The sequence below is a fragment of the Gambusia affinis genome, linkage group LG11 (genome assembly GCF_019740435.1).
Source record: "Gambusia affinis linkage group LG11, SWU_Gaff_1.0, whole genome shotgun sequence".
Classification (NCBI taxonomy): Eukaryota; Metazoa; Chordata; class Actinopteri; order Cyprinodontiformes; family Poeciliidae; genus Gambusia; species Gambusia affinis.
Genome location: NC_057878.1, coordinates 4497634 through 4524765, shown reverse-complemented (window position 1 = coordinate 4524765; position 27132 = coordinate 4497634). Strand labels below are relative to the sequence as shown.

General features: G+C 38.5%; 2 protein-coding genes across 2 annotated transcripts; both read left to right on the top strand.

Moving 5' to 3' along the window:
* The first annotated feature begins 3948 nt into the window (after nucleotides 1-3948).
* Nucleotides 3949-9042, top strand: med4 (mediator complex subunit 4). Its single transcript, XM_044131800.1, has 7 exons — nucleotides 3949-4095; nucleotides 4536-4602; nucleotides 5162-5332; nucleotides 6155-6212; nucleotides 6318-6404; nucleotides 6487-6618; nucleotides 7307-9042. The coding sequence occupies exons 1-7, from the start codon at nucleotides 3983-3985 to the stop codon at nucleotides 7477-7479; spliced, it is 801 nt and encodes a 266-aa protein (XP_043987735.1). The 5' UTR covers nucleotides 3949-3982; the 3' UTR covers nucleotides 7480-9042.
* A 1244-nt stretch (nucleotides 9043-10286) lies between these two features.
* sucla2 (succinate-CoA ligase ADP-forming subunit beta) lies at nucleotides 10287-26728 on the top strand. The gene is made up of 11 exons (XM_044131799.1): nucleotides 10287-10441; nucleotides 13338-13533; nucleotides 14111-14210; nucleotides 14703-14865; nucleotides 16452-16580; nucleotides 18295-18433; nucleotides 19856-20017; nucleotides 21022-21164; nucleotides 21411-21531; nucleotides 23913-24001; nucleotides 24668-26728. Exons 1-11 carry the CDS (start codon nucleotides 10322-10324, stop codon nucleotides 24740-24742), a joined length of 1437 nt encoding a protein of 478 aa, XP_043987734.1. The 5' UTR covers nucleotides 10287-10321; the 3' UTR covers nucleotides 24743-26728.
* The last annotated feature ends 404 nt before the right edge of the window (nucleotides 26729-27132 follow it).

The following is a 27132-nucleotide window of genomic DNA, read 5'->3' as shown; positions in this document are numbered from 1 at the left end:
ACTAGCTTATATAATGTGTAATTTCAATATATAAAATACATACTTATGTAATATATAAGCTGTTAATGACTTAATTTAACTGAGTTGCTTCTCTATTTGAAAATAAACTTTAAAATAAAAAGGAAAAGGAAAGAATACAGCAAACGCAAACCCCGAATCACACGTCATTTGTATGTTATATAAATACAAAAACCATTAATGAAAGGCTATCCTTTCTAAAATGGACGAGCATCGCTATGCAGGACACAAAAAAGAGAATTTTTAGTCCGGGTCTGTATTTAAAGGCCTGTATGAAAACCAGGATGATATGTGACCTCTGATTGGCTCAGCTGGATATTGGCGTTAAATGACAGCGGTCTGTGTCATGTGACTAAACTTTAATAGTTACGTGACATTCGATATAAATATGTGATGTTTCTATATTGACATAAATATTTAAATCTACATCACAATATTTTTTTATACACTCTGAAAACTGTATAAGATCTATATTTTATACACTCCATCTAGGATAATATAGTCACTACGATAATTATCTGCAATAATTTAGTCACATTGTCTATATTAGTAAAAACAAAAACACAAATATTCTACCAGTTTATAAAATGTATAATTACCTTACAGGAAATCTCAGTAACAGGTCCTATAACTGGAAGTATATATATTTATACGTATATAAAGTATAATTAACTTATGCATTATATAAGTATTATTAACAACTTACATAGTGTATAATAACATTATATAAGATGTTAATCACTTATTTTAACTGAAGTGCTTCGCTTTGGAAATAATTAAATGTGGCACCCGAGTGGCATACATAATAAACAACTACAAGGATTGTGGACAGAGTTTTAAACAGACAAATAAAATTTACAAGGATTTATTTAAAAAGTGAATAATTAAAAGGAGGCGTAAGCAGTCCTTGAATGCAAAGTCAATAAACAAGTCTGTAACGTAGACTCTTAGCTGGCCAAAGGGGGAGGCGCAGTCCACCTCTGCTCCCAATCCTCCAGTCTCTAGTCCTCCAGTCTCTAGTCCTCCAGTCCCTAGTCCTCCAGTCTCTGGTCCTCCAGTCTCTAGTCTTCCCGTCTCTTGTCCTCCAGTCTCTAGTCCTCCAGTCTCTGGTCCTCCAGTCTCTAGTCCTCCAGTCTCTTGTCCTCCAGTCTCTAGTCCTCCAGTCTCTGGTCCTCCAGTCTATAGTCCTCCGGTCCCTTGTCCTCCAGTCTCTAGTCTTCCCGTCTCTTGTCCTCCAGTCTCTAGTCCTCCAGTCCATCTGCGCCGTCCTCCAACGATCAGTCCAGGTCCGTCTGCTTCTCCATCCAGCCGCGTACTGTCTTCCTCTCGTCCCGCTGTCTCGGAGTCGATGACTTATCATCCTTCCCGCTCTTCACGCTGCTTAATTAGATGCAGAACACCTGTGCCACTGCAGTCGGATGTCTCCCGATGTATGTGGCACGTGATCTCAAAACAACCAATCAGAAACATGCAACACAACAACCCCATAATATAACTCCACTAAATCTAACAAAACTAGATAGCTTCACATTATAACAAGCAATCCAAAACAGAGATATAAGGAACATAAATATGAACCAAAAAGGAAAGAGGAGGCTACATTACCACATAAACTTTAAGTTAAAAAGGAAAAGGAAAGAATACAACAAACTCAAGCCCCGTATCACACGTCACAGATTAAAAAGGAAAAGGAAAGAATTCAAACCCGGAATCACACGTCACAGATTGACGTCAATGACCGCCTGAAACAGAGTCTTTGAATGTAGGCCTTCTGCGATCATTTGGTCGCTAATCATTTTCTTTGTCTTGCAGGTAAATGCTTGTTAACAGAAAGGCCATTAATGAAAGGTTATCCTTTCTAAAGTGGACGAGCATCGGTAAGCAGGACACAAAAAAGAGAATTTTTAGTCCGGGTCTTTATGTAAAGGCCTGTATGAAAAGCAGGATGATATGTGGCCTCTGATTGGCTCAGCTGGGTATTGGCGTTAAATGAAGGCAATTTGTGTCACGTGACTAAACTTTAATAGTCACGTGACATGTGATATAGATATATCATGTTACTAAATAGATATATAAATCTACATCGTATTATTTTTTATACAGTTTCTGAATGTAGACTGTATAAGATCTTCATTTTATACAGTTTTTCTGCGATAATTATCTGCGATAGTTTAGTCACTTTGTCTTTTATTTGTCGTGTCAATATTTGTAAAAACAGAAACCCAAATATTCTACCGGTTTATAAAATGTATAATTACCTTACAAAATATAATTGCAGAAAATTTTACAGACAGGGCCTATAAATGGAAGAATATACATTTATACTGTTCTAATGTATAGTTAACTTATATATTAAATGTGTTATTAACAACTTATATAGTGTATAATAACATTATATAAGCTGTTAATAACTCATTTTAATCGAGATTCTTAGCTTTGAAAATAATTACGCTTTAAGTGAAAAAGGAAAAGGAAAGAATTAAAACCCCGAATCACACGTCACAGATTGACGTCAATGACCGCCTGAAACAGAGTCTTTGAATGTAGGCCTTCTGCGATCATTTGGTCGCTAATCATTTTCTTTGTCTTGCAGGTAAATGCTTGTTAACAGAAAGGCCATTAAAGAAAGGTTATCCTTTCTAAAATGGACGAGCATCGGTAAGCAGGACACAAAAAAGAGAATTTTTAGTCCGGGTCTTTATGTAAAGGCCTGTATGAAAAGCAGGATGATATGTGGCCACTGATTGGCTCAGCTGGTTGTTAGTGTGAAATGACGGTGGTCTGTGTGATGTAACTTAACTTTAATAGTCACGTGACATGTGATATAGATGTAGGATGTTGCTATATAGAAATAGATATTTAAATCTTCATCACAGTATTTTTTATACAGTCTTTGAAGGTAGACTGTATAATATCTTAATTTTATATCTGCGATAATATAGTCACTGCGATAATTATCTGCGATTATTTAGTCACTTTGTCTTTTCTTTGTCGTGTCAATATTTGTAAAAACAGAAACCCAAATATTCTACCGGTTTATAAAATGTATAATTACCTTACAACATATAATTACCGGAAATTTCATAGACAGGGCCTATGGAAGTATATATTTTTTTTTTTACAGATAATTAACTTGATAGCAGGCAGAGAAGGGACCAACTGAGGCCATTCTATGGGATGATAACATCCGAAGCGGGTGTTATATGTGTTATCAATATTTTATAGTGTTTAATAACATGACATAAGCCGTGAATATCTTATTTTAACAGAGATTCTTAGCTTTGAAAATAATTACGCTTTAAGAGAAAAAGGAAAAGGAAAGTATTCAAACCCCGAATCACACGTCACAGATTGACGTCAATGACCACCTGAAACAGAGTCTTTGAATGTAAGCCTTCTGCGATCAAATGGTCGCTAATCATTTTCTTTGTCTTGCAGGTAAATGCTTGTTAACAGAAAGGCCATTAAAGAAAGGTTATCCTTTCTAAAATGGACGAGCATCGGTATGTAGGATACAAAAAAGAGAATTTTTAGTCCGGGTCTTTATGTAAAGGCCTGTATGAAAAGCATGAGGATATGTGGTCACGTGCCTCTGGTAACTCTTAACTTTACTCCTGGTCCTTGTTTAAAGGCCTTTATGAAATGGATGATATTCGGTCTCGGGCCTCTGATTGGCTCAGGACTCAGGAGGTTATTGTTTTTTCTAATAATAATCAATATCCAGAAATAATTTTTTGGGACACCTGGTAGCATTTCATATAGGCTCCACTTTAACATACTGTGAGACGCCAGTAACATCACTCTTCCTCGCCATAATAACGTTCTTAATAGTGAAAATGAAATTCACCGTCGTTGCCAGAAGGGGCTTGTCTCTTTATTAACAAGAGCGAGGAGCAGGTTTCTGTAATACCGTCTTATTAACGATAGAGGGCACTCATTGAGCATCATGACGAGAAAGAAGTGAATGACGTCACATCCGTTCGTCGTAAAGAGAGATTCAAACATGGCGACGCTGGCGGAGAAATCAACGAAGGAGCGTCTTCTTTCTCTTTTGGACGACTTAGAGGTTTTATCACGGTAAAATTGAACTTTTTAAGTTCGTTAATTTGTTTTGTTCGACGTTGTTCTTATTTTCCATTCTCTTCAAGTAGGAAGAAACAACTGAGGGCTATTCGCTTTTCGGGTCAGAACCATCTTTACCGGGTTTTCTATTGTAGAAGTGATTAAAAATCACAATTTAGCGAGTTCCGGTCGCTTAAACACATAACCCTGCTTTATAATTATCTCTCTATGGTGCCCTAAATATGTCGAATAGATAGATAGATAGATTTATTATTACAGACTCAGAGTCCAGATTACATAAAAAGGAAAACAAAGACAATAAAAGAATAAAAAGTACAAAAAAACAAACAAACAAATAAATTACTCCTAGCCTTACAGAAAGCAATCATACCAGCGGGTGTTTGATGCAATCTGCATACTCTTGGTTAACAAATATTCGACTATTCTTATTACAGGGAGCTGATAGAGATGTTGGCACTGTCCAGAAGTCAGAAACTCCCTCAGCCAGGAGAAGACACGCAGGTAACGGAGAAAAAACTGTTCAGCACGTCACACAAGAGGATATGTAACACTTAGGATGTAAGAGCAAGCAGTCAGAATTACATAAACTCTGCAATTTAAAAGGATGCTAGTGGGACATTTTAAACCAGTGGTCTCCAAAATTATGCTCCCAATTCAAAAATGATACAAATTTGATGTCTTAGTGTTGTCGTTTGATTGAAAATAACTATTTTTGTTCTATTTTTTTAGGGTGACATTTTTGCTGAAAATGTGTGAAAAGTAAAGAATGTGTGTATCAGAGTTCTTATGTTTCAACTGCTACATTAATGTAGTGCAGCCAAATTATCATACAGTAATGTAGGAATAAAGTAAATAACAGTAAATATATGCTGAGAAGTGAGACTTCCAGCTCCCCCCATTCACTTTTTACACATCTCAAATTACTCAAATCAAGTATCTGGTTACCCAGGTGACTTTTTATTAGCTATACCTTTTTTCCATTATTTATTCATTGTTTCTGAGTTTATGGCGTAGGTCAATTTAGTTCTGGTGTATTTAAAGAGGGTCCGCTCTGTCCCAGATCTTGGAGCTACTCGTGCAGAGGGACAAGGAGTTCCAGGAGCTGATGGAGGTGGCACAGCAGCAGGGGAAGGTCCACCAGGAGATGCAGCTGCTAGAAAAGGAGGTGGAGAAGAGGGACAGCGACATCCAGCAGCTGCAGAAACAGCTGAAGGAGGCCGAGCACATCCTGGTCAGAAGCAGTTATTTTGTCCTTACTTTCCTGTTAAATTGGGCAGTATTATGTACCGCCCCTTTGTTGAGCTTTACATTGTGTAATATTGCTATTCCTTCATCAAAAAGACTTGATTCTTTCATTCCTGTTTGAGAAATCCTTTCATCTCCATGACAATCATTCAGCTGAGCAAAACGCCTGGCTGGACCTAGCTCTGCTTTCACGGACGAAGCTCCTCGTTTGTGCTGCAGTTTCCAAGTTTCCACGCTTCTCCCTCACAGATCACGACTCCCCCACTCAGCTCCTACAGACTAGCCAGCAACAATTAGCAAACACCTGTTGGAACTGAGCATCAGCTGAGCTCATTATAGGAGCTGCTTCTCAGTGAAATGCTGGCAAAAACGTTGCTAAAGGGTTAAAAGAGGAGCCATGTTGTGTTGACTTTCTGAAGGTGGAGTTTCACAAAGAACAGGAGCTTCTTGAAGAGACAGAGGTCCAATTTCAAGGTGTTAAATTATTTTCTTTTAAGTCACATTTGATATATTTAGATGTAGCATCTCTACATCAACTGAAGGTAAGATAGTTACTTGGTTGTGCTATAGAATAACACTATATGGTAGGAAAACACACAGTACCGCCCCTTTAATAACAATATGACAGTGGAACTGACAATGTGACGGCTTTCTCCACTCGTATACCGCTGGACTTTAGCTAAATCTACTACATTTTTCGCAGGTGATTAGTTAAGCAGCATGATCTTCTAACTGTTAATTTAGCACTCTTTATGCTGACTCCCTTACAAGCCGTGTTCCATTTTGTGTTTTTTTTCCCCCCCCAAAGGCCACGGCTGTTTACCAGGCTAAAGAGAAGCTGAAATCCATCGAGAAGGCCAGAAAAGGTGAGCAAATGCAGCTTTCAGTGAACATTTACCATTTAGATATTTTAAATAATTGTTTTCCCCTGTCTCTTTCTGAACTCTCCACACTTTCTCGTTCCAACGCAGGAAGCATATCTTCCGAAGAAATCATCAAATACGCTCACCGAATCAGCGCCAGTAACGCCGTGTGCGCGCCGCTCAACTGGGTGCCGGGTAAGAGCGGGCGTCTCCTTTTAGTCACTTTGGTGTTTCTGTTCTGCTACTTTGAGTCGCTAACGGGAACGCTGCGCCACAGGTGACCCGCGCAGACCGTACCCTACTGACCTGGAGATGCGCAGCGGGATGCTGGGGCACATGGCCAACCTGCCGTCCAACGGGATGAACGGACATCTGCCAGGAGACGCTCTGGCTGCAGGACGGCTGCCTGGTCAGTTTACCATAGAGGGACAGGAAGAACTGGAGGCCAGTTCTGATGTTAGAATCAGACAAAATGGGCCAATGGTGACAGGATTACTATGCAGTCTGGAGAAATATAGTCATCCAGATTCCAGATGGAAAATATGTTTCCAGACTGTATTTGGTATCCAGTTCTCTGAGACGTCCTTCTTTTATTTTATTTTATTTTTTGCTTGCTTTCTTCCTTCACTCCTTTATTTTTCTTGTTTTATTAATTGCTTTCTTTCTTTCCTTTTTTTGCCTTCTTTCCACTATTTTCCTTTTTTGCCTGAGTTCTTTCTTCCTTTTTTTCTGCTTCCTTCATTCCTTCTTACTTGAAGGAATCTTCTTGTCTTTGTTGCTTTTTTTCTTGCTTGTTTTTTTCCTTCCTCTGTTTCTTGCCTCCTTCCCTCCTTTTCTTTTTTGCTCACTATCTTTCTCCCTTTCTCTGTAGTTCTGACCCAATGCTCACACTTCATCTTTTTTCTGTGTTCCACAGCTAAGAAAGAAGTACGTCACTATTTCCACCTTTGTTTTTTTTGGTTTTTTTTGACAGTGTGTGCGCAGCAGACGTTTCAGCTCATTTAAGAGCAAAAATCAAATGTTTGTTTGCTATAAGAAACATTTTCTGCCTCATAGTTTTTCATCAGATGACCAGATGTTGTGTTGTTTCTCCTCAGACGTTCTGACGCCTCACTACCCCTGGCAGCCCTCAGATGTCTCAGTAGGGATGCTTCCTCCTCACCATGGAAATGACTTCGGCCTGGAGCCGCCGGGTCACAACAAGGAGAACGAGGACGACGTGGAGGCCATGTCCACAGATTCGTCCAGCAGCAGCAGCGACTCAGACTGAAACAAAGACATTGTGTGTGTGTCTGTGTGTGTGTGTGTGTAGGTGTGTGTGTGTGTAATGTTAGGCAACACTTGAACATGTATTTTCTCACGAGGTTTTTTCAACTCCTGACCTAATGCGTGAATCATTTCTGGAAAGGTGAGGTTATGAAGCGCCGCTCGTTTCCACGCTGTGAAATGCTGAAAACCTTTAACCCACTTTGTTTCTGTCGCCACGGTGATGCTGGTTTTTAGATTCACAAAGTATTTCTTCCTTCAAGTCATGCAGTAAATATCTCTACTGAAGACATTAAAAAAACAAATGCTCCAAAAAGTTATCAGTAGATCAAATCACAAATTCTTCACTGTTGTGTTTTTAATGCTCTTTATTGAGTTTTTACTAGCACACCCTGACTGATACCTTCATCCGTCTTGTTTCTGTTTCAGTTATAATCCCAGATAATTCACATGATCATTCAGTTTAAAAGCTAAATAGTTTCTCTATATTGAAATGAACTTCCACTTCCACAGTGCCATCTAGTGTTCAAATGGAATAACTCAAATACTCAGCATATATAGAAGTCGAGAAGAAGTAAAATGTTCTAAACCTCTGCACAAAAATGCAACAGATTCTTTGTCATCTTCTATTTGGATAACAAAAATGAAACCAAATTAGGAACTATGAATGCATTAGCAGCAGTCTGTAGTTTTATGTTTGAATTTCTCCCTTTCATTACTGCTTTCTGTTGTCTCCTCACTATATGGAGGCTTGACTATCTCAGTTTTTGCCTCAAACTTTTTCCATTGTTCTGTGATAAATTAGCCTTGTGCTAAACGGCCAAAATGGCTGCCACTTGTCTGTTTATATCACACTTTAAGCCTGAGCTCAACTGTACCAAAACAAGTGAAGTGAAAATGTTCTTCTCACTTTACTTCTGATTACACATAAAGCTTTTTGTAAAGATTAAACAGGATATAAGTTGTTGATTTTTTTTTTATAGGGATTTAAAAAAAAATTCCCTATAATTTTGACTGTAACCAGCACACGTGCCCACTTAAACAAAACCCGTTTCAAAAAGAACAGAAACTCCACCCAGCAGTCATTTTCTACGTTTAACAACATGTTGCCTCATTTCTAATAAGTCGATCGACAGTTTTTGTCGTGTGAATCTTGTTTCAGTGTCGTCATCCCAGGTTTCCTTTGGATGTTTTTTTTTCCCCTCTGAATTCAACCAACATGAGGATTGATGCAGCCAAACAGACCAGCTTGCATTAGTTTTTACAACCACTGACGTTGGAATATTTGTTACAGTCAAGATTCAAGTTTCCCAAAGTTCTGGTTAATCTCCAGTAACAACAGCTTACCTGAAATAAGACAATGTTGATGATTTGTTTTTCTTTTCTTTAAACATCAGCTGTAATTGGTTTAATGTAACCCTGCATAACAAAACTGTGAGTATTTAATGGTCTGTCTCCTCTCTGTGTGATTCACTGAGTTTTTGTGTTGCATAACTCCGATGGTTGCATGTGGTACAATATGTAAATAAGCTTGTATATACTTGTAAATAAAATTTTTTTGAATAGACCTTTTTGTACCTGGTTGCTACTATCAAAGGAAGAGACTTATTTACATTAAAAATAATAATAATAAAGAAGTGTAAATTGCATAAATCTTGATACTCTTTCATTTTGTGGATGTGATAGAAATACCTTTCCTGACATTATTTTTAAATAATATTTTCTGATTTGTGTTTGTTCATAATTACCCAAAACCTTTTGAGTTTTTTTCTGAAATCGTCTCTACACTCAATGCACTTCTTAAGGTTCATTAATATTGAACATCTTTTCACATTGATGTAATTTGGCAGCATTTAGATGAAAACTGCTTTTGACCTGATTGATAAAGTACAATTTAAGCATTCAACGTCATGTGTTCCTTTAATTATGCAAAAAACTATAATTGGTGCCCAAGTCTCTGACTTGGTCTAGCAGAAGGTTGCAGTCTTGGGTTGAAAAAGAAGAGCAATTAAGGGTTTTGATAAAAGTTGCTAATTTCTTTTGCAGTTAGAATTTGACCTGTACATTCATTGTTGTTAATAATAAGGGATTGAATGTGTTTTTTAAAACTTGCTTCCTCTTTTCCAGTCTGCAGAAGTATGAACTGTTTTTTTTTCCTTCCTCGGTTCACTTAGCTCTGGACCTGATTAAAGCTCCCCAGGCCTTTCTTTCGTAGATGCTGTCTAATTTAGCTTGTATGGTCGGGAGGTTATTTTTGTTAGCATCAGTCAAGATCTGTTTAACACATAATAGGTTTAACTCTTTAACTAACCTTACTTCTTCCAGATAATGGGTTAGGAATAAGGTTGATATGAATCATAGTAATTAGAAATATAGGTCAAAGGTGAGAATGCCTATATTTACAAGGCGTTGAAGACCTTCATCATGCTTCCTTCAAAGGCTCTTCATACAGGGTGGACTGTCGCTTTGTTTTATTTGCGTTGTATTTTAATTGGGTAAAACATATTATTATTAGTCAAACTCTTGCATTGTATCTTTGCTGTAGCTTTGTATTTATTTAAAACTACTAAATTTCCACTGAGAGGGGCAGGAATGGAAGGGAAATTTGTAAATCACCTAGGTAAATTATAAATTTAATGATAATAGGCTTGTGTTATTCTTAAACGACTAATTGATTAGTAAATAACTCATGTTTATGTTTACTAAATGATTTATTTATAATATCATGGATAATATATTTACCTCTTTGAAGTTTATTTGTATGTACATACATAGTGTTGTTTCCTTATTTCCGACAGCACCTTAAGGTCGCACGAGAGAAAGCCGAGTTTTGAAGCCCGCTACGCATGCGCGTTCGTGACTTCTCGGTTGAATCGGGAGACATGGCGACGTCCCTGATTTGCGGCTGTTTGACGGCTAGCCTGAGATCTTCGGGGGCCAGAAACACTATCAGCGCTGCTTCAAAGGTAACTGCGTCACGAAACGGAAGGAAATCCCCTTGGCATTAGCAGCATATGTCTCATTCTGTGTTGCACCTTCACCCGACAAATGCAACTTCCTAAATAGTTGAAGGGGTCAAATCTGACATTAGCACAACTCCATAGAGTTTCCGTTGTTTTGGCTAACATGCTAACTAGCGGGTCTCTGGCGTTAGCAGGGCTAGCTGTCAATGTTAAAGCAACACCAGCGGTCCCACATAGCAGGTCTCTTCACTCTCATTTTTCTGGCAGTTTGAGTCGGCATAAGGAGGCGTTTCTGATGCTGAGGTGCCGCGAGAAAGTTCGGTGACCGTCCCTGAACCAGCCGTTGTCCCATAGCTGGACTGGACCGTTTCATTTGTTCCATTGAGTCCTTTGGGAAAGATCTGGGGGTAAATCCTCTCAGCCTCTGTCTGGACAGACAGCAGTTTTCACTGATGCCTGAACGCTCAGCGGCCTGAAAAAGAACTAGAGAGACCTTGAGATGGGGGAAAATATATTTACCACATTTAAAAACTAGTTGCATTTTTTTTTTGGTGTAACTCCACATAGAAACAAAAAATATCAATTCTGAATGTTCCTTGTTTTGATACCCCTTGAACTGTTTCTCATTTTAAAATGACAGGGTGAATGTTTAACCCTTCCATTCGAGATGCACCAACCTTTTGTAAATTATGGAAAACATCAATAATTAATTAATAATCTTCTTCTTCATAGTTATGCACTACTTTCTGTCGTGAATTTTGTGGTTTTTATTCGACAGTAGGTAAAATGGTTCAAACTTACTTTTGCAAGGCGCTCAATCAAGGCGGTTGTTTTAGATTTTTTTCAAGAGAGTTTATAAACTCAGATTTATTGTAATGTACAGGAATCGTATGTTAATGCGATGTTACATACATGAACTTTTGTTTTCCTCACTTTGTACATCGGCTTAATAAAAAAAGGTCAGGAGGAACCTGGGGTTTTAATAGTCTTGTGATTCACTTTAAAATGTGTTTACAATACAGTTTTATTTTGTCACTATTACCTTCAGATGTATATGAGAAATTTATAGTATGCAAATAGCGCATTTGCTGCTGTCAATGTATATAAAAGAGTTATCAAAGTCAGCTGAAATGATTAGTGCACACTTCCTGTGTAATTTATACTGATAATTAAAATGACTAGCATTATAATTATGAAGTTTGCCATAGTGAGTTTGTGTTTTTCTACTTGGTTTGAGGGTGAAAACGGCCATGTTTAACTGTTAAAATAAATAAATAATAAAGTGTTCTTAAATTAGAAACCGTTGATCATGCCAAACTCGGCTAGTCACATTATTAAAAGATTCCTTTTCAGTTGTATTTATCTAACATTTAGATTCTTATAAAAGTCTTAAGAGAAGTCCTGCTGACTCAGACTGAGTAACTTTTTGTTTCACATCCTCAGCTGGGTTTCCAGTGTTGCTTTTTCAGTGCTGCAAGCAGCAAACACGTCTCATATGTTGTAACTAAGTCCTTGTTCACAAAAGGAATATTGCTTAAACAAAACAAAATGTACACTCAGAATTAGGTTTCAGAAAAGTTCTCATCCATGTGAATCCACACAAATCCACCCATGAGCGTTGTTTTAAACATGCCAAACCCATAGGTGGCAGTGTAGCATAAAGATAAAACCTACGTCAGCCAATCAGACTGCTTCAAAACAGCCATGGCTCCCTGCTAGAAATCAAATATCCTTTTAAATAGTGTGTTAGAACATAAAGTTATTAAAATACAAGGTGATGTAGTTTGGGAATCATGACAAAGCAAGTATGTGGATATATTTGCGCAATATTTGTTGCAAACTGCATTGTGTGGGACCCTAAATCTCCATTTTTCCATGTACAAAACCATACACAAGATTTTTTTAAAAATCTACACTTTGGTTGGAGTTTTTATAAATAGTCTTTTGTGAACAGAATGCAATACTGACCTACTGACCTGCAGACTAGACTCAAGTCACCCATCAGTGTAGTGGTTTAATAGGATCTTTTTCCCTGTTGTTACCTTTAAATTCAAATAAAATAGTTTAGCTCTTCGAGCAATATGCTGTTTGTTCGTTTGATCAAGCACAGATCCTGACCTTCACACAGCAGTGGAGATTGTTTTCTACATCAAAAATCACTGACTTGAAAAGAATTCAGTGATCCTTTTAAATCACTTTTATTACTTTTTTAAGTCTTTTTTTTATTGACTTTTTTTTAGCTTTATATTCAAACTTAATTCCCCTCATTAAAAACATACCTGGAGTGTTGGTTTTATTCTTTCATGTATGTTTAAGAAATCCTTCAATCTCCCATGGCAACCATTCAGATGTGCCAAACACCTGGATGGACTAGCTCCACCTTCAAGGATGAATCTCCTCCACCAAGTTTCCGAGCTTCCGCCTCACACAGCAGCCCTCCCCTGCGACTTTCCCGCTCCGCTCCTTCAGACTAGCCAGCAGCAATTAGCAAACACCTGATGGAACGACACATCTGCTGAGCTCCTTATGCAAGTTACTTCGCAGCTGCTAAAAACATTGTTAAAGGGTTAATAGAGGAGCCATGTTGTGATGACTTCCTGAAGGCGGAGTTTCAGAAAGAGCAGGAAATTCTTAAAGAGACAGAGGCGTTAAATTAGGAAGTCCAATTTCTTCCAAGTCATATTTGATATATGTAGCATTTTTTCAGTTTGACTTGCACAAACTGGATCTAATTATAAATTCACTTTAATGACAGCAGTAACCCAGCTGGTTCATCTTATGTAGGATCTGACACACATCTCGTAGAAACAGGAACAGTAAAATAACACGAAGATCCACATATTTAACTTTCATAACAATAATTGTCTCTACTCATTGGTTGGGATGTTTGTGTCCTCAGGTCCTTGGCGGCTCCACGGGTCTGTTCGGTGGCCATGTGTCCCAGCTGCAGCCTCCCCACCTGCAGCAGCAGCAGAGGAACCTCTCCCTACATGAATACATGAGCATAGGCCTGCTGAAAGAAGCCGGCATCTCCGTACCGGCGGGAATGGTGGCCAGCTCCTCTGACGAGGCGTACGATGTGGCCAAGAAGATCGGTAAGAGAAAAACGACAACAACAAAAAAAGACATGAGGGTTAGAGGATTAGGAATGAACAGCATCCACTAAAGATGATTTCTTAATTAACTGACTAACTCAATATATCCAAGCTGCAGGCGGGAAAAACTATTGACCCATCCTCGTAAAAAAGAAGGACAATGATTTTGTCTGTCGGTTCGATATGATTGATGTGCAAAGCATCGGTTAATTATTCTCATGTAGTTCTGGAAAGATGATCGTCAGAGGATGAATGAGAGCAAATATTTGACGCCTCTTTCAAACCGACATTTTATTATTAAAGTACAAACATTTGAGATGTGCTGAAAACGTGGAAGCATAGATTTCTGAGCTGCTTAAATCTCGCATTCATCACATAAAGATGAATCTTTGCTGAGGTGGTTTGCTGTCATCAACAATAATTGTTTCAGAACAGGCAAGTTGTGACCAAAGAGCCAAATGGATTACAGGTTTAAGATTTAGTTCACATTTTCTAAACTTTAGAACTTTTCTGGCAATATTTTGTTGTTTCTTTTTCTCCGTCACACATTTTGTTCTGACATCTTTTTTGGTGTTAGGCTCCAAGGACCTGGTGGTGAAAGCTCAGGTTCTGGCTGGAGGCAGAGGGAAGGGGACGTTTGAGGGTGGACTGAAGGGAGGAGTGAAGATCGTTTACTCGTAAGTACAGCCTCTACAGCCAAACTGGTGGCATTTTTGTCACTCCAGAGTGTCATTAATAACTTCAGTGTGAATGTTGTGTAATAAAAGGAGACTAAAACCTGGAATTAGTTACATTTTCTACAAATCTGTCTGAAATAAAAACTATTAAGTTGTTCTACAAAGTCTGCAGGAAAAGTTCCAAAGATTATGGTTGTTGTTTTTGTGCTGGTAATAAACGGAAGAGGTTTATAGCTACCAAAAAAAAAAATAAAATAAAATTTGACTAACCAAATTCTGACTTTTTTTCCTCAAAATTCAGACTTTTTCTGATGAAATCAAGAGTTTAAAGTTTCAATTTTTTTCAGTGACCTTAATCCTCTTCCATAGTAACAGTAACCTCCACATATGTAGATATTATCAGAAAAACAAAGTTTTTGGACTTACTTGTATTATCTAAACAATCCCAACCATCATCCTCTTTAAGTTCTCCTCCTTTGGTTTTCCCTGCAGCCCAGAAGAGGCTCGGGAAATTTCCTCTCAGATGATTGGTCGAAAACTGTTCACCAAACAGACTGGGGAGGCGGGTCGAATCTGCAACCAGGTGTTCGTCTGCGAGCGCAGGTATCCGCGCAGAGAGTACTACTTCGCCATCACCATGGAGAGGTCTTTTCAGGTGAGACACTGTGGTTGAATAAATCTGTTTTTTTATGCTTCCAGAAGCTCCTGAACTGCTCACAGTTGACTTTTTAAACAGTTTTTTTTTTCTTTCTTTTTTTTTTTTTTTTTAAATATGTCACATTCTACAAATTCAGACATGAAATGAACCTGCACAAGGTTTTGCTAACTAAAGCAGATTAACACCACTAGGGGGCAGTCTTGTATTAAAAGTAAGCCTTAGTAATTTATACGTTCTACATGTTCATTACATGAGGAGTCCCTGAAGAAGTGTTCCTGATTCAGATCAGTTAAACTCAGCAGGGGCAAATTGTAAACATTCTGGATATTAAAATTTTAATTAACCAGATTTGAGATTATGACCCCCATCTAATCTGCTGCTCTGCCAGTCATTCAGCAGGGGAACATCCCTCCTGTTGAAGCTGGCAACGCTTCACACACTTATCTAATCTTGAGGGATCCTGAGAACTTCCTGTAGAATAGCGGGTTTATTATTTTTATTGCTATATTTAGTCCTGGGTTCTCATTACTGCTCTTATCTGCTGCAGAGAAAAACAGCAGGGATGTATGTGTGTGTTTAGTTTAGGAGACGCCCAGAGAAGTGGCATTTCAGGCAGCTTGTGACGTCATAGTGTGTTATTGATGCAGCCGTGTTCTTAAATCGAACGCAGCTCGTCACGGCAGCACAGAGTTTGTGTTCACAATCAGTCCGTTTCAGTGCTGAAGTGATTAGAGTATTGTGGTGCAACTAAATGTCCTCAAATGAATTGACAAGTCATTTGCTTTGAGACTGCATTAGTAACGTGTTATTCTGTGATAAGAATGTTCCCCGTCGTTTTGGGGGTCTTTGTTTACTGAACAATGTGGCTGTTTGCTGGTTGGACTGTTTTTATTTATTTTATTTGACATTTACTGCTAAGAAAGAGCAAACAACGTGTCTGACAGGTGCTGACTGCTGTTTTGACTTTGTAGTAAAGAGTCAGACAAACAGAAAACCCAAATGATTTCAGTGAGCAGAAGACAGTTTTTTGAAAGTATCTCCTCATAGGCACAGAGTTCCTACACTTTCTGGAAAAGTAACAGAATTTGATTGATGTATTTTCCCATTTTTCTTCAGACTGCATCTGTCTCTATCTGTTTCTATCTGTCTCTATCTTTTTCTTAAAAAAAATGTAGGAACTATGTGGACAAAGTTCATTGAGCCAAAAAGGGGAATATTGGAGATTTAGAAAAAAAAATTGAATTATGATAGAAAAATAATTCATTCAAAGTACCATTTGAACTTTTCACACTACAGCTAGAATCCTCAGTGTAGGATTTTTTATTTTTTTTTATGTGAATCATCAACATGCTCACAAGTATGTGGAAGGAAAATGAAAAGAGGTTTCAACACCATTAAGGGACCTTCGTCTGTTAGAATGGCCCAAACAAAGTCTGAATTTGAAAAAGCGACTACTTGTTTCTGGGCTCTGTCGGGAAATTTACTGATAAACCAGAGAATGAGTTGGATTGAGACGTGAATCCTCTCTAAACCTTTTTCACGTGTACCGACATTAGAACCAATATCCTCCTCTTGTCTCCCAGGGTCCTGTGCTGATTGGCAGCTCGCAGGGGGGCGTGAACATCGAAGACGTGGCAGCAGAAAATCCAGACGCCATTGTGAAAGAGCCCATCGACATCGTAGAAGGCATTAAGAAGGAGCAGGCTGTCAAGGTATGATCAATAGTCACAAAGCCGGCTGGAGACGCTTCAGCTGAGTCATCAAAGAGCAACGGAGGTGGCGGTTTCTGAGTGGACGTTGTTATTGCCATGGCGATCCTCCATCTAAAACAGATACAGACTGGATCCTTGAGTTTTAAATAGCTGAAAATGATCTTCTCTCTTCTTCAGTTTTCACACAAACTGCTGTTTCATCATGTTTTGATGCCTCATTTGCATCCAATAATTTTTTTTCTTAAACTCCATGTCTGACCTCTGCTGGTGGAACCTGGTACAACAGTCGTAATAAATGTATTTTATCAAAAATTTTTCTTTTTTGATGAAGCATCAAGTTGAAGGTGTTTCACAGAACATTTCATGTGTCAGATAACAATCTAAAGGAAAATGTCACCTACAGGCTAAAAGCAGCTAAATCTAGCTTCCTTTTTTTTCTTTTGCAGGGGGGTTCTGCACAGGGGGTGGTGCTATTTGTTTTTGGCGAGGAACCCATTATAACGGCTTACAGTTGTAGTTTTTAAAATTCTTTTTTTATCTCTTTCTAATTAAAAACGAGCTAACTATTTTTGTGAACCGATCTGGGCACACATCATGTAATTCTAGATGTTATATCAAATGAGTATTTGTGTATAAACGTGTATAAAATGACAAACTATGGATTCTTAGGCCTCATATGAAACTCCTCTGAGTTTAACTGGACTTCAGTGTTTTAGTTCACTGTAATATTTAGCAGTCAAAGCTTATTCTAAGAAACAGAAACCTTTATTCAGCTGACAGAAACTTCAATATACCGTACTCACAGTGGATGCAGTCAGAATCTAAGAGGTGAACATTAAACTGCTTTGCAAATAATAGTAAGAACAACAATAAAAAAACAGATTTCCAGATCTTTCTTTTAAGATTCAGATTCATTTCTGCGACTTGCCACTTTTAAATGTTGATATATTAACTCTAATATCTCTAATTAAGCTATTAAACAATCATTGTTTTAAATTATGAAGAAATGAAAGTAGTTCTACAGTCTGTTTTGTGAATGAGAACAACTCGATAAGCATCAACAGATGATGATTGGCTGAATTTTGACAGTTGGTTTTTACCAATGCGGATTGTCGCTGTTTTGATGAAGTGAGTTAAATTTCAGGACCTAAAATTTCACACCAGCAAATGACGATTTAGTCAATAAAAGGAAGGGCAAACTGCTCTGTAGTTTTGGTGTCAGATTTAAAGCTACTGATGTTCAGCTAGTTTTTTTTGTGGGACATTTTTCTTGGTAAAAGCTAGCAGATTAGGAATCTAACATGAAACTTAATATTGCCGGGATGGAAGTGATAGAAAATGATTGAAAAACGTCAAATAATGCCAACTTAATTAAAAAAAACCTAGTGGACCGAGGACTGAACCGTGGGGAACCTCAGATTATATAGACATGGTGTTTGTGTGTACACCAAGATTAGATTTAAATCCTTTTACAGCCCAAAACAGAGCAGATAATTCACACAGGTCCTACAGCTGATAGAGGAAATTTATCATAACTGCTAGTGTTTTTATATGGACATCATTTAGTCTCCTCTTTTCTCTGCCAGCTGTGGCTAAAGATGGTGAATCAAGCCAGAAACCCAAAGCAATGATGTCATCTTCTGTAAATGTCAGCAGGCATTGCAGCTCATACCTGTATGAGGTGTGATGATTTGTGTGCTCTGCGTTGCCGCAGGTTGCTCAGAAGATGGGCTTCCCAGAAGCTCTGGTGGACGAGGCGGCGGAGAACATGATCAAGCTCTACAATGTTTTCATCAAGTACGACGCCTCCATGTTGGAGATTAATCCAATGGTGGAGGATTCCTCTGGTGTCGGTACGAACACGCCTGCACCATCTATCACACTTCCAAGGTTGATTTTGACGGGACCAGGAAATGCCAGAAATTTGTTCTTAATCACTTTTATGCTAGAACAAAGAAAGGTATAATAATAATTATTGTGCAAATAAGTGCAGCAGATTTTTGAATCTTGAATAATTCTGTTTTACTTGATGTGCAGTTTCCTCATGAGGCTTTTCCACAGTTTTCACATTTGTTGCTCACGGATAAATCTCCTTGTATTATTAATTCAATCGTGAGCCAAGTGAAGCCTGGAGGCCCGCCAGGCTAATAGTACACTCAGGGAAACCCTGGGTCATAATTTGGTGTTCCAGCAGGACAGGATCCAAAAACATCTCATTAGATAATCACAGAAATAATTCACCAGAATCAAAATCCACCTCCTGCTTTGGAGGTGGATGCACACACTTAGATCCTGTTGTAAAGATGATCTAAAGATGTTGTGCTTCACTTTTTAGACAATTTTACTGCATCAAAAGAGGAGTTTATTTATTATGATTATGTTTAGTTTTATTGTCATTTTCTTAGATTGTTTTTATTTACTCATTTTTACTAGACCACACATTGGTTGCTGTAGTCCAACGATGTTATTCCAGATTTTGCTTGACTCAATTGGCAGTGAATGCTTTATCCTAATTTGTCCATCATTATTACGAAAAATTATTTATACCTTTGATTATTGGCATAAACCTGATTAAGGACGGATACATTTACATGAATGCAATCTTCCATCGACATGCATGTGTAGCCTTCAGTAAAGGTCGCTGCTACTTTTGTCACAGCCTTACGGGAGTCAAGTTAATGGCCGTCCTGCAGGGAGAAATACGTCAGTCAGTGAAAATGTTGAAATGATCAAAAGATCAATTTCTCATTAAACTCTGCGTCTGTGCGCTCGCTCAGCGTGACGGGATTAAAGGCTCGGCCTGATTCCTGGTAAATACCGTCGTAAGAGGAGGGGATCGCTGACCTTCGTGGGAAATGACGGGGATCAGTTTACATGGCGACTGTCAAATAATTAGTGCTTAGAATAGCCTGATTCCAAAAGTCATCTTCAAAACCTGTTGAAGCATTGTGTGAGAAAACGAATAAAATTTTTTAGTATTTGACTTGCAGGTCAAAGCCGATCCAGAAAAAGATTTTGAACATTGACCAGTTTGACTGCCGCGTCTCTAGTCTTCCAACGTTACTCGCCTAAAATCCTTTAGAGTATTTGTTTACGTTCACACACGGGGGGAATACATCAGACTTTTTCACTGCAGTCCTAACGACCTAATTCTGATATTTTCATCCCTCCAAAGCTTGAAGTTCCTCAAAGCATCAAGACCAGTCAAACAATTTTAAAGAATGAAATTAAAGTTAAACTTCCTCTGGTCTTAACATGCTTGTTTGCGTGAACAGTGATGTGCATGGACGCAAAAATCAACTTTGACGCCAACGCAGCGTATCGCCAGAAGAAGGTGTTTGATATGAGGGACTGGAGCCAGGAGGATCCCCGGGACCAGCAGGCTGCCAAGGCTGACCTCAACTACATTGGTCTGGACGGGACCATCGGCTGTCTGGGTCAGTGTGTCTTAGTTTAGCTTTTTTGTGTGTGTGTGTAAGGCAGGGGTCTTGTACTTTTTAATATGTCTCCATTTAAGTGTTTCAAAGTAAACGTTCACAGATGTATTAAGTGAAGTCATTCTGACATTTAGAACCAGAATCCGTTCATGACTCTGGTGTTTTCATCAAGTGATCGTATTTTTTTTCAAATGATTGTTTCTAAAATGAGGAAGTCCTTTACTTGAGTGGTCAGTTTGTGATCTCCTGGTTTTATTACAGCCTTAACTTGTTGAAACTCAATATAACCAATTCCAATTTCACTTTAATAATTGTAATAATGTATGATGAGCATCCAAATGGCTTTTTTTCTAACCCTCTTATGGTGAGCTGTCATTGATTATCAATATTATTTGGCATTACGTTGTGTTGAGGGAGGATAGGTGCTGTAGAACAGTTCACTAATATTTTAAAGCAAATAGAAAATGATCACAAATTAACATAGTCTGTCTTATTACCATATTGTTTTAGGGAGTGCACCGATAAATCAGCCCTGTTTTCCTTAATTTTGGAAGATCAACTATCAGACAACTTCATCAACGTTTCAGACAAAAACAAATTGCAATCGGTGCTCCATAGTGGTTAGCATTGTTAGCATTATTAAGATAGCTCTTCCTATGTAGATCCTGACCTAACTTCTGAGATTTGGCTCTGAGTTAAAGCTCAAAAGGATAAAGGAAAGAAAATCTGCAGTGCACTGGAGAAACTTCCTGTTATCTACAAAATTAAAAAGTTGCAGGGATCTGTTGAAATATTTCAAAATAAATAGCCTTCTGCATCTCTACTTCCTTTGACGTAATGTTGAATATCTCATCTCACTGATACTGGGAAAATAGTGAAACGTCTTCCGTCTTTAAGTACATCTACACTGAAGAGTGTTCAATGAAAGTAAGAGGAGCATATCCTGGACATAAATTATCTTTATAATGCCAACTAATCAAACCAGTGGGGTTCATGCTCTCCAGTTAACGGTGCTGGTCTGGCTATGGCCACCATGGACATCATCAAGCTCCACGGCGGCACACCAGCCAACTTCCTGGACGTAGGAGGCGGGGCCACAGCCCATCAAGTGACGGAGGCGTTCAAACTCATCACTTCAGACCAGAAGGTAAGAAACCCAGCTCCATGTTTTAACCTGGACAAACTCTGGGACAAAGATTTTACTGACTGTGATGCTTCAGGATTTGTCATAATATCCAAATATTGAACAGAAAAAACCACATTTTTAAGGTCAAGAAAGTTTTGGAGAAACCGTTTAAATTTGTTTGTACTTTATTTTCTTAACTTGTGTAGTCTAAATATTGTTCTGTATACAATTTCACATTTATCCCTCATTGTGTCTTTCGTAACTCAGGTTCAGGCCATCCTGGTCAACATCTTTGGAGGCATCATGAGGTGTGATGTCATCGCCCAGGGCATCATCATGGCTGTGAGAGACCTGGATCTGAAAATCCCCATCGTAGTACGGTTACAAGGTGCGTCACGCTCATAGCCACAAAGAAAGGGGAAGCTAATGATGCTGAGTGGCACACAAAGAGGGAGACGGGTGAAGGGTTTCTGCAGCATGAAAACTTCCCTCTGATGATTCATATTTCCATAATCAGAGCTCAACAGGCGCAGCGTGGCGCCATCAGCTGGGACTGGGGGCCTCGAGTTTGATTGTTATGATGAAGAGGGAGTGAAGATTTTCATTAGCTAATCTCATTATAATCATCATCTATTGTCATGAGCTTTGAGATAAATAAGCAAATCGAGGCTCCCTGATTTAGACTCCTCTGTTGTGTGTCTAGCCTGTCCTTGGAAACCGGGCAAGGAATTTATTCCTGGAGTAATCATGTGACGAAGATGTTCTTAACCGACTTCCTCTGAAGGTTTTTGTGAAGAACATGTAGAAAAGAACACAGTGTGTAGGATGGCTATCTGCTAAATATGTATATTTGCTCTGCTGTGATGTCAGGATGGAAACAATGGCTTTGGAGAACATCATCTGAACTTATTTGTCCATCAAATAACCTCAAATCCGCACTTTAAGTTCTCAGTGAATTTTAAAAGGGGCAGTATTACGCAAGATTGACTTTTTAGGCTTTATGTTATGTTATGTAGTTATTCCCTAATCAAAACCACACCAGAGTGTTGCTTTGATTCTTTCATGCAGATTTGAGAAATCCTTTAATCTCCTGTGGCAACCATTCTGCTGTGCAAAATGCCTATGAGGACCTAGCTCCTCCTTTGAGGACGAAGCTCCTCCTCCAGGCATAACTATTATTTTTTTTATGTAATTTTGGTATTACAAACTAAATGTTATGGCTTTTACATAACATCCATGTTTATTGAACACCCTACAGTATCTACATAAAATGTCTTGTTCCTTCTCTGCGGTCTTCACAGAGCGACTGACCGTTACTATGCTATTAATAAAAATAATAAAGTTTTCACAAAAGAGAAAAGAAAAACAAGACATATAAAAAGGAAGGTTGTCTGTTTGCAACCCAGTTTTTCTCAGAGAGGCTAGTACACTAGCGCATCATTATCCACCTATTAGCTTAGTTAGCTTAGCTAAAGACTAGCGTTAGCCTCCATTTCACCAGGACTTATTCAGTGAAGGAAAATATTTATCTATGTAACTTGTCCCTGTACTTTTTACCACACTTAACAACAGATGTGTCAGAGTCAGCAGCACATACCAGCCTAACTCCCCCCTGTCCCAGTGAAAGAGGTGAGCCACACTGTTCAGTGACATGCTAGGCTACTTAGCATCATTCCAGGGAGTGTAAGATGATTTCTCTTGTCTCTTTGATCTTTTTACAATTATACAACAATACTGAAATATTAGTTACTGACAGAAATGAAAGCAGTTTTTATAATGTGATGGTAAAACAGCCTCCTGTCTGGACTGGAGGCTGGGCGGTTTGAACAGCGACTGTCCTACTTTAGCTATAAGTTACAGATATCTGCTGCCTCCTAACTTGTGCCCCAATGTTCTCCTAAATGAAATGCACAAAATGCAACAACTCAGCATGTTTGAGCAGTCTGTATTGCTTTGTGTGTATTTTGTACTGTACCTGTGACTACTGGTGGTGTGGAGAGAGCTTTCAGTGAGTAAAACTGATTGAAATTAAAAAAACATTTGAGCTGCTAATATGACTGAAGACTGGCTGCACATGTATGACAGCAGTTTGGAAAATCTGCTGTTTTTACTGCTGTGCAATAATGATGTGAATATGTTTTTATTTAAGTGTAACGCTATTCATGTTAGAAGGAATTTTATTTAAATATATTTGGTTTTTTTATATTTCAGGAATGTTTAGAGTGTATTTAGTTTTGAATTTCTGACCTTTAACACATTTTTAAAGTCTGCCTTTAATCTGGCTTCAGAGAGTGAATTGCAGACAGAATTCACCAGCAGTAAATATTGTGCTAGTGACCAACTTCGACCAAAGAAATCCTTATAAGTTAGTTATGCTTCACTTTTGACGGGTCAGATCAGGTTGCAAGGTTTCCCAATTTTATTTTTTGTCATAGTGCGGTTGTTAAATGTTATGTTTGGAGCAGAGGGGATCTTTCTGTTTACAAAATGAGCAAAACTGCAAAAATAGGAAATTGAGAAAGCGCAAAAATAATCAGAATCAAAGCAAACCGCTGACAAAACTCTCTTTTCTCAGTTACAGCATTCAAACCAGAGAATTACATGGGCACGCTGCATTCACTGATCAGCTGCCAGGTTGTTTAATCTGAAAATGGTTTGGCAACCAGAAGATTTCTCTCAGTTCTGTCTAGGGTAGCTGACTGAAAGCAGCATGTGTGTCGATTCATCAGGTGACATCGGTTATCAGCTTCTCTGTAATTTTATCTCCAGGAACGAGAGTGGACGACGCCAAAGCTCTGATCGCTTCCAGCCCTCTGAAGATCCTGGCCTGTGACGACCTGGACGAAGCTGCAAAGATGGTAAAAACACACACTTACACACACTTGGCTCTGTGTTTGTTCGTTTGACACGGACGTTCCCAGTAGAAACCAAGAGAGGAAATGCCAGCTGCCAGGTTCTGAGGAGAAGAGTCAGGTGATGGAGGTGTTGAGGGTCGGCAGTCGGATCTCGCCTGGAACTGTGGCTTTACATTTTACTCTTGGGTCATAGAAAATGTTTAATTTTCTTCTTGAACTTGAATGAAGGTTCAATAAAATCGTTGTGCATGTGCAGAAGCCTTTAAGTTTATTTTACTAACATCTTAACTTTCTGCCTGACAAAGTATAAAACAGTCAAAATTGTACACTGCAAAAACACAAAATCATACCAAGTAATCTTGTTTTCAGTTGGTAATTTTTAGATACGTATCCAAAAAGTACTAATTCAACTGGCAGATTTTTTCACTTAAAACAGAAAAGAATGTTTGTTTATAAGTGAAATAATCTGCAGTGGATCTAGAACGTTTTAAATATCTATATTCAAGAGTTATTGACTGAAAACAAGCTTATTAATCTTTCTGAAAAGTTATTTCTAAGTTTGTTAGAAGTGTACTAATAGAAACCAGACCAAAGATACTTGGTAAGACTTTGTGTTTTTACAGTGTTCACCACGATGAGCACTGATCTCCTCTGCTCTTCTGTTTGCAGGTTGTAAAGCTTTCTGAAATCGTTTCCTTGGCAAAAGAAGCTCAAGTGGACATCACCTTCCAGCTGCCCATCTAAGGAACCCCCTCTTCTCCCTGTCGCCCCTCAGCGACCTCCACCCCCCGCCCCCACCTCCACCCCACTCACCGACAGTAGGACCGACATCTCCAGATGCATCCACCTTCATCTCAGTCGTCTTTCCTGGTGGCAAGACTCTGAACGGCTCTCACTTCGAGCAAACTACCTTCTACACGCTCTTTGTTGTTTCCACGTCTCAGTCAATCCCACAATGTTTTGTCGCACTTAGGATGATACGCACAAGCTGCTCCCAGCTTTAACCCCCTCCTCTACTCTCCACAACTCTGAGAGAACGACCTGCGATCCGTCGGTCTGTTTACTTCCTTACTTGCTCGAAAAAAACCTGGCTTTAAAAAAAAAAAATAGCACAGAGGTTGTCATCTAGTTCACTGCCAATCACATTTAGCTTATAATCTGTTTCAGAACGGACACTGAACAATCGTTCAGCGTATTCAGAGGTTTCCAATGGTCACAGACGGCTGATTGAATAGTTTCAAATTGAACACTTGAGACTTTCAGACTCTGGCTTCCTGTTTGTTTGTCATCGCTTCATTCACAGATGAGAAGTCGGTACGTTTTTTTTGTTGTTTATGTTGTTTTTTTTAGAAGGAAGTATCCTGGTAGTCTTTTCAAACACAAGTTTCAGGTGAATCTTCCCAGTCAGTATTTTTTGGTCTCTCATACGATCCAAGTCATTGCAGGCGAATTTGTCGATCTTCATCTTGTACCTTAATAAAATCAGTGGCTTGTATATTCATTAAAATAACATTGTCAGGAAAATACTTCACTGTTGTCACAACTGAAAGGGTTTCAGATTTGTTGAACATGTATTCGGATAGATATGTAGAGACATATTCAGTTAAATCACAACTTGGTGACAATTTTCCTTACAGTTCAGTTTCTTGAAATGCTAGGCTAACACAGTTTATGCTATGTTATACGTTAAGTCATAAAATATTTCAGTTTGGTTTTTCTTTAGTTGTGTTTGGACAAAAAATGGAGAAAAAGTTGTTTGTAAGTTTTTACAAACTTAGATCTTTGAATGTTTTAAAACTGAATGACTGAAGCTTCGGCTGCTTTCTGACCAGTACAAACAGCTGTTTATACAGGAGCGTTGGCAGTTCAGATGGACAAGAAAAACATCAGAACATCTCTGCTTGAAAGTAAATCATACATATTCTGCTTCGTCCTTTTTGGACCTCACATCCTTTCCTGGTAGACACTACAACATTCTACTTCTATTAATATTGACCAGTAAAGAAGAGATATTGGATATTATCCATAATTGTGTCCTTGGCTTTTAACTTCTCATCTGTCTGTTGCTGGAAGCAATGTTTCTACCGTTTTTATTATTTTCTATAACGCAAAAACTTAAAATTCATAGTCTTCTAGTGTTTGAAGCATTTTTTTTCTCCTCTGGTTTTTCCTAATTGGCTTAAACAGTGTTCAGGAAGTAGGAAGTAAAAGCTGATGATCCCGAGTCTCAGATCTTTGTTTTCCCCTTTTTAAGTCTCAGATCTCCTGTCGTCTTGAGTGGCAGCTCAAAACTGTTCAAGGAACCACTACTGTTGTTTTTTTGTTTTTTCGTTTTAGGTTACAAAATAATCGTGTGCTGCTGGACTCTTCAGCTAATCCGTTAGCTGGCGAGTCCAGATAATGTTTGTTTATGTGAATTAAAACCTGCAGGAGCCGTGGCACAGCAGCTGCTTCTCTTCCAGTTCTTCTCCTTTCTGTATCTAAGGTCAGAGTCTTGCTCGTTTGCGCCCCCCTCAGATGAACTGTGAAACAACGGTAGTTGTTTTCTCTCCCTCCCTCCGTTTCTCCCCTCCGCTTCCTCCGCCTCAGCGTCGCGAACACGAGCAGACATTGTGAGTTGTACGTTATTTTATCTTGTAAATAACCAGACTGCTGTTCTCACTCTGTAACATATTTATGATCCTCTGAAAGAGTTCGACATTGAAAAAAATAAATAGAGAACAACAGCAAGTTTTTTTCCATCTCCAGTGTTTTTTTTTTGTTGTTGTTGTTTTTTTGAATGGTTTGAACACAGAAAGCCTTATTTGAAAAAAAATTAAATAAACAGAGTATAGGTTTTTATGCCCTGGGGGGGGTATTAGTGAGAGTTTACATGGGCAGTAGCCCAGGGCACCAAGTTTTTGGGGTTGCCTCAAAGATTTAGAATTTTTTTAAGATGAGTGCTTGTGCCTTCTAGATTTATATAAAACTTACAGGCCCATTTGAAGTGTTTTTTTTTTTTTTTGGATGTTTAAACCTACCTACTTCTGGATCTACTGTAATTTTCATGAGTAAAATGCTTATTTGTTTTACTTTAAATTTTTTTTAGTTAGGGCACCAAACTGGCTCTGGCCCAGGGGCCCTTATGCTTCTTA

Excerpts from the sequence above, each read along its gene's own strand:
- sucla2 (XM_044131799.1), top strand. The coding sequence starts at position 10,322 with ATGCGCGTTCGTGACTTCTCGGTTGAATCGGGAGACATGGCGACGTCC. Across the intron at positions 13,534-14,110 it reads CGATGTGGCCAAGAAGATCG|GCTCCAAGGACCTGGTGGTG; the intron begins GTAAGAGAAAAA and ends TTTTGGTGTTAG. Across the intron at positions 16,581-18,294 it reads AGAAGGAGCAGGCTGTCAAG|GTTGCTCAGAAGATGGGCTT; the intron begins GTATGATCAATA and ends GCGTTGCCGCAG.
- med4 (XM_044131800.1), top strand. The coding sequence starts at position 3,983 with ATGACGTCACATCCGTTCGTCGTAAAGAGAGATTCAAACATGGCGACG. Across the intron at positions 4,603-5,161 it reads AGCCAGGAGAAGACACGCAG|ATCTTGGAGCTACTCGTGCA; the intron begins GTAACGGAGAAA and ends GCTCTGTCCCAG. Across the intron at positions 6,213-6,317 it reads CATCGAGAAGGCCAGAAAAG|GAAGCATATCTTCCGAAGAA; the intron begins GTGAGCAAATGC and ends GTTCCAACGCAG.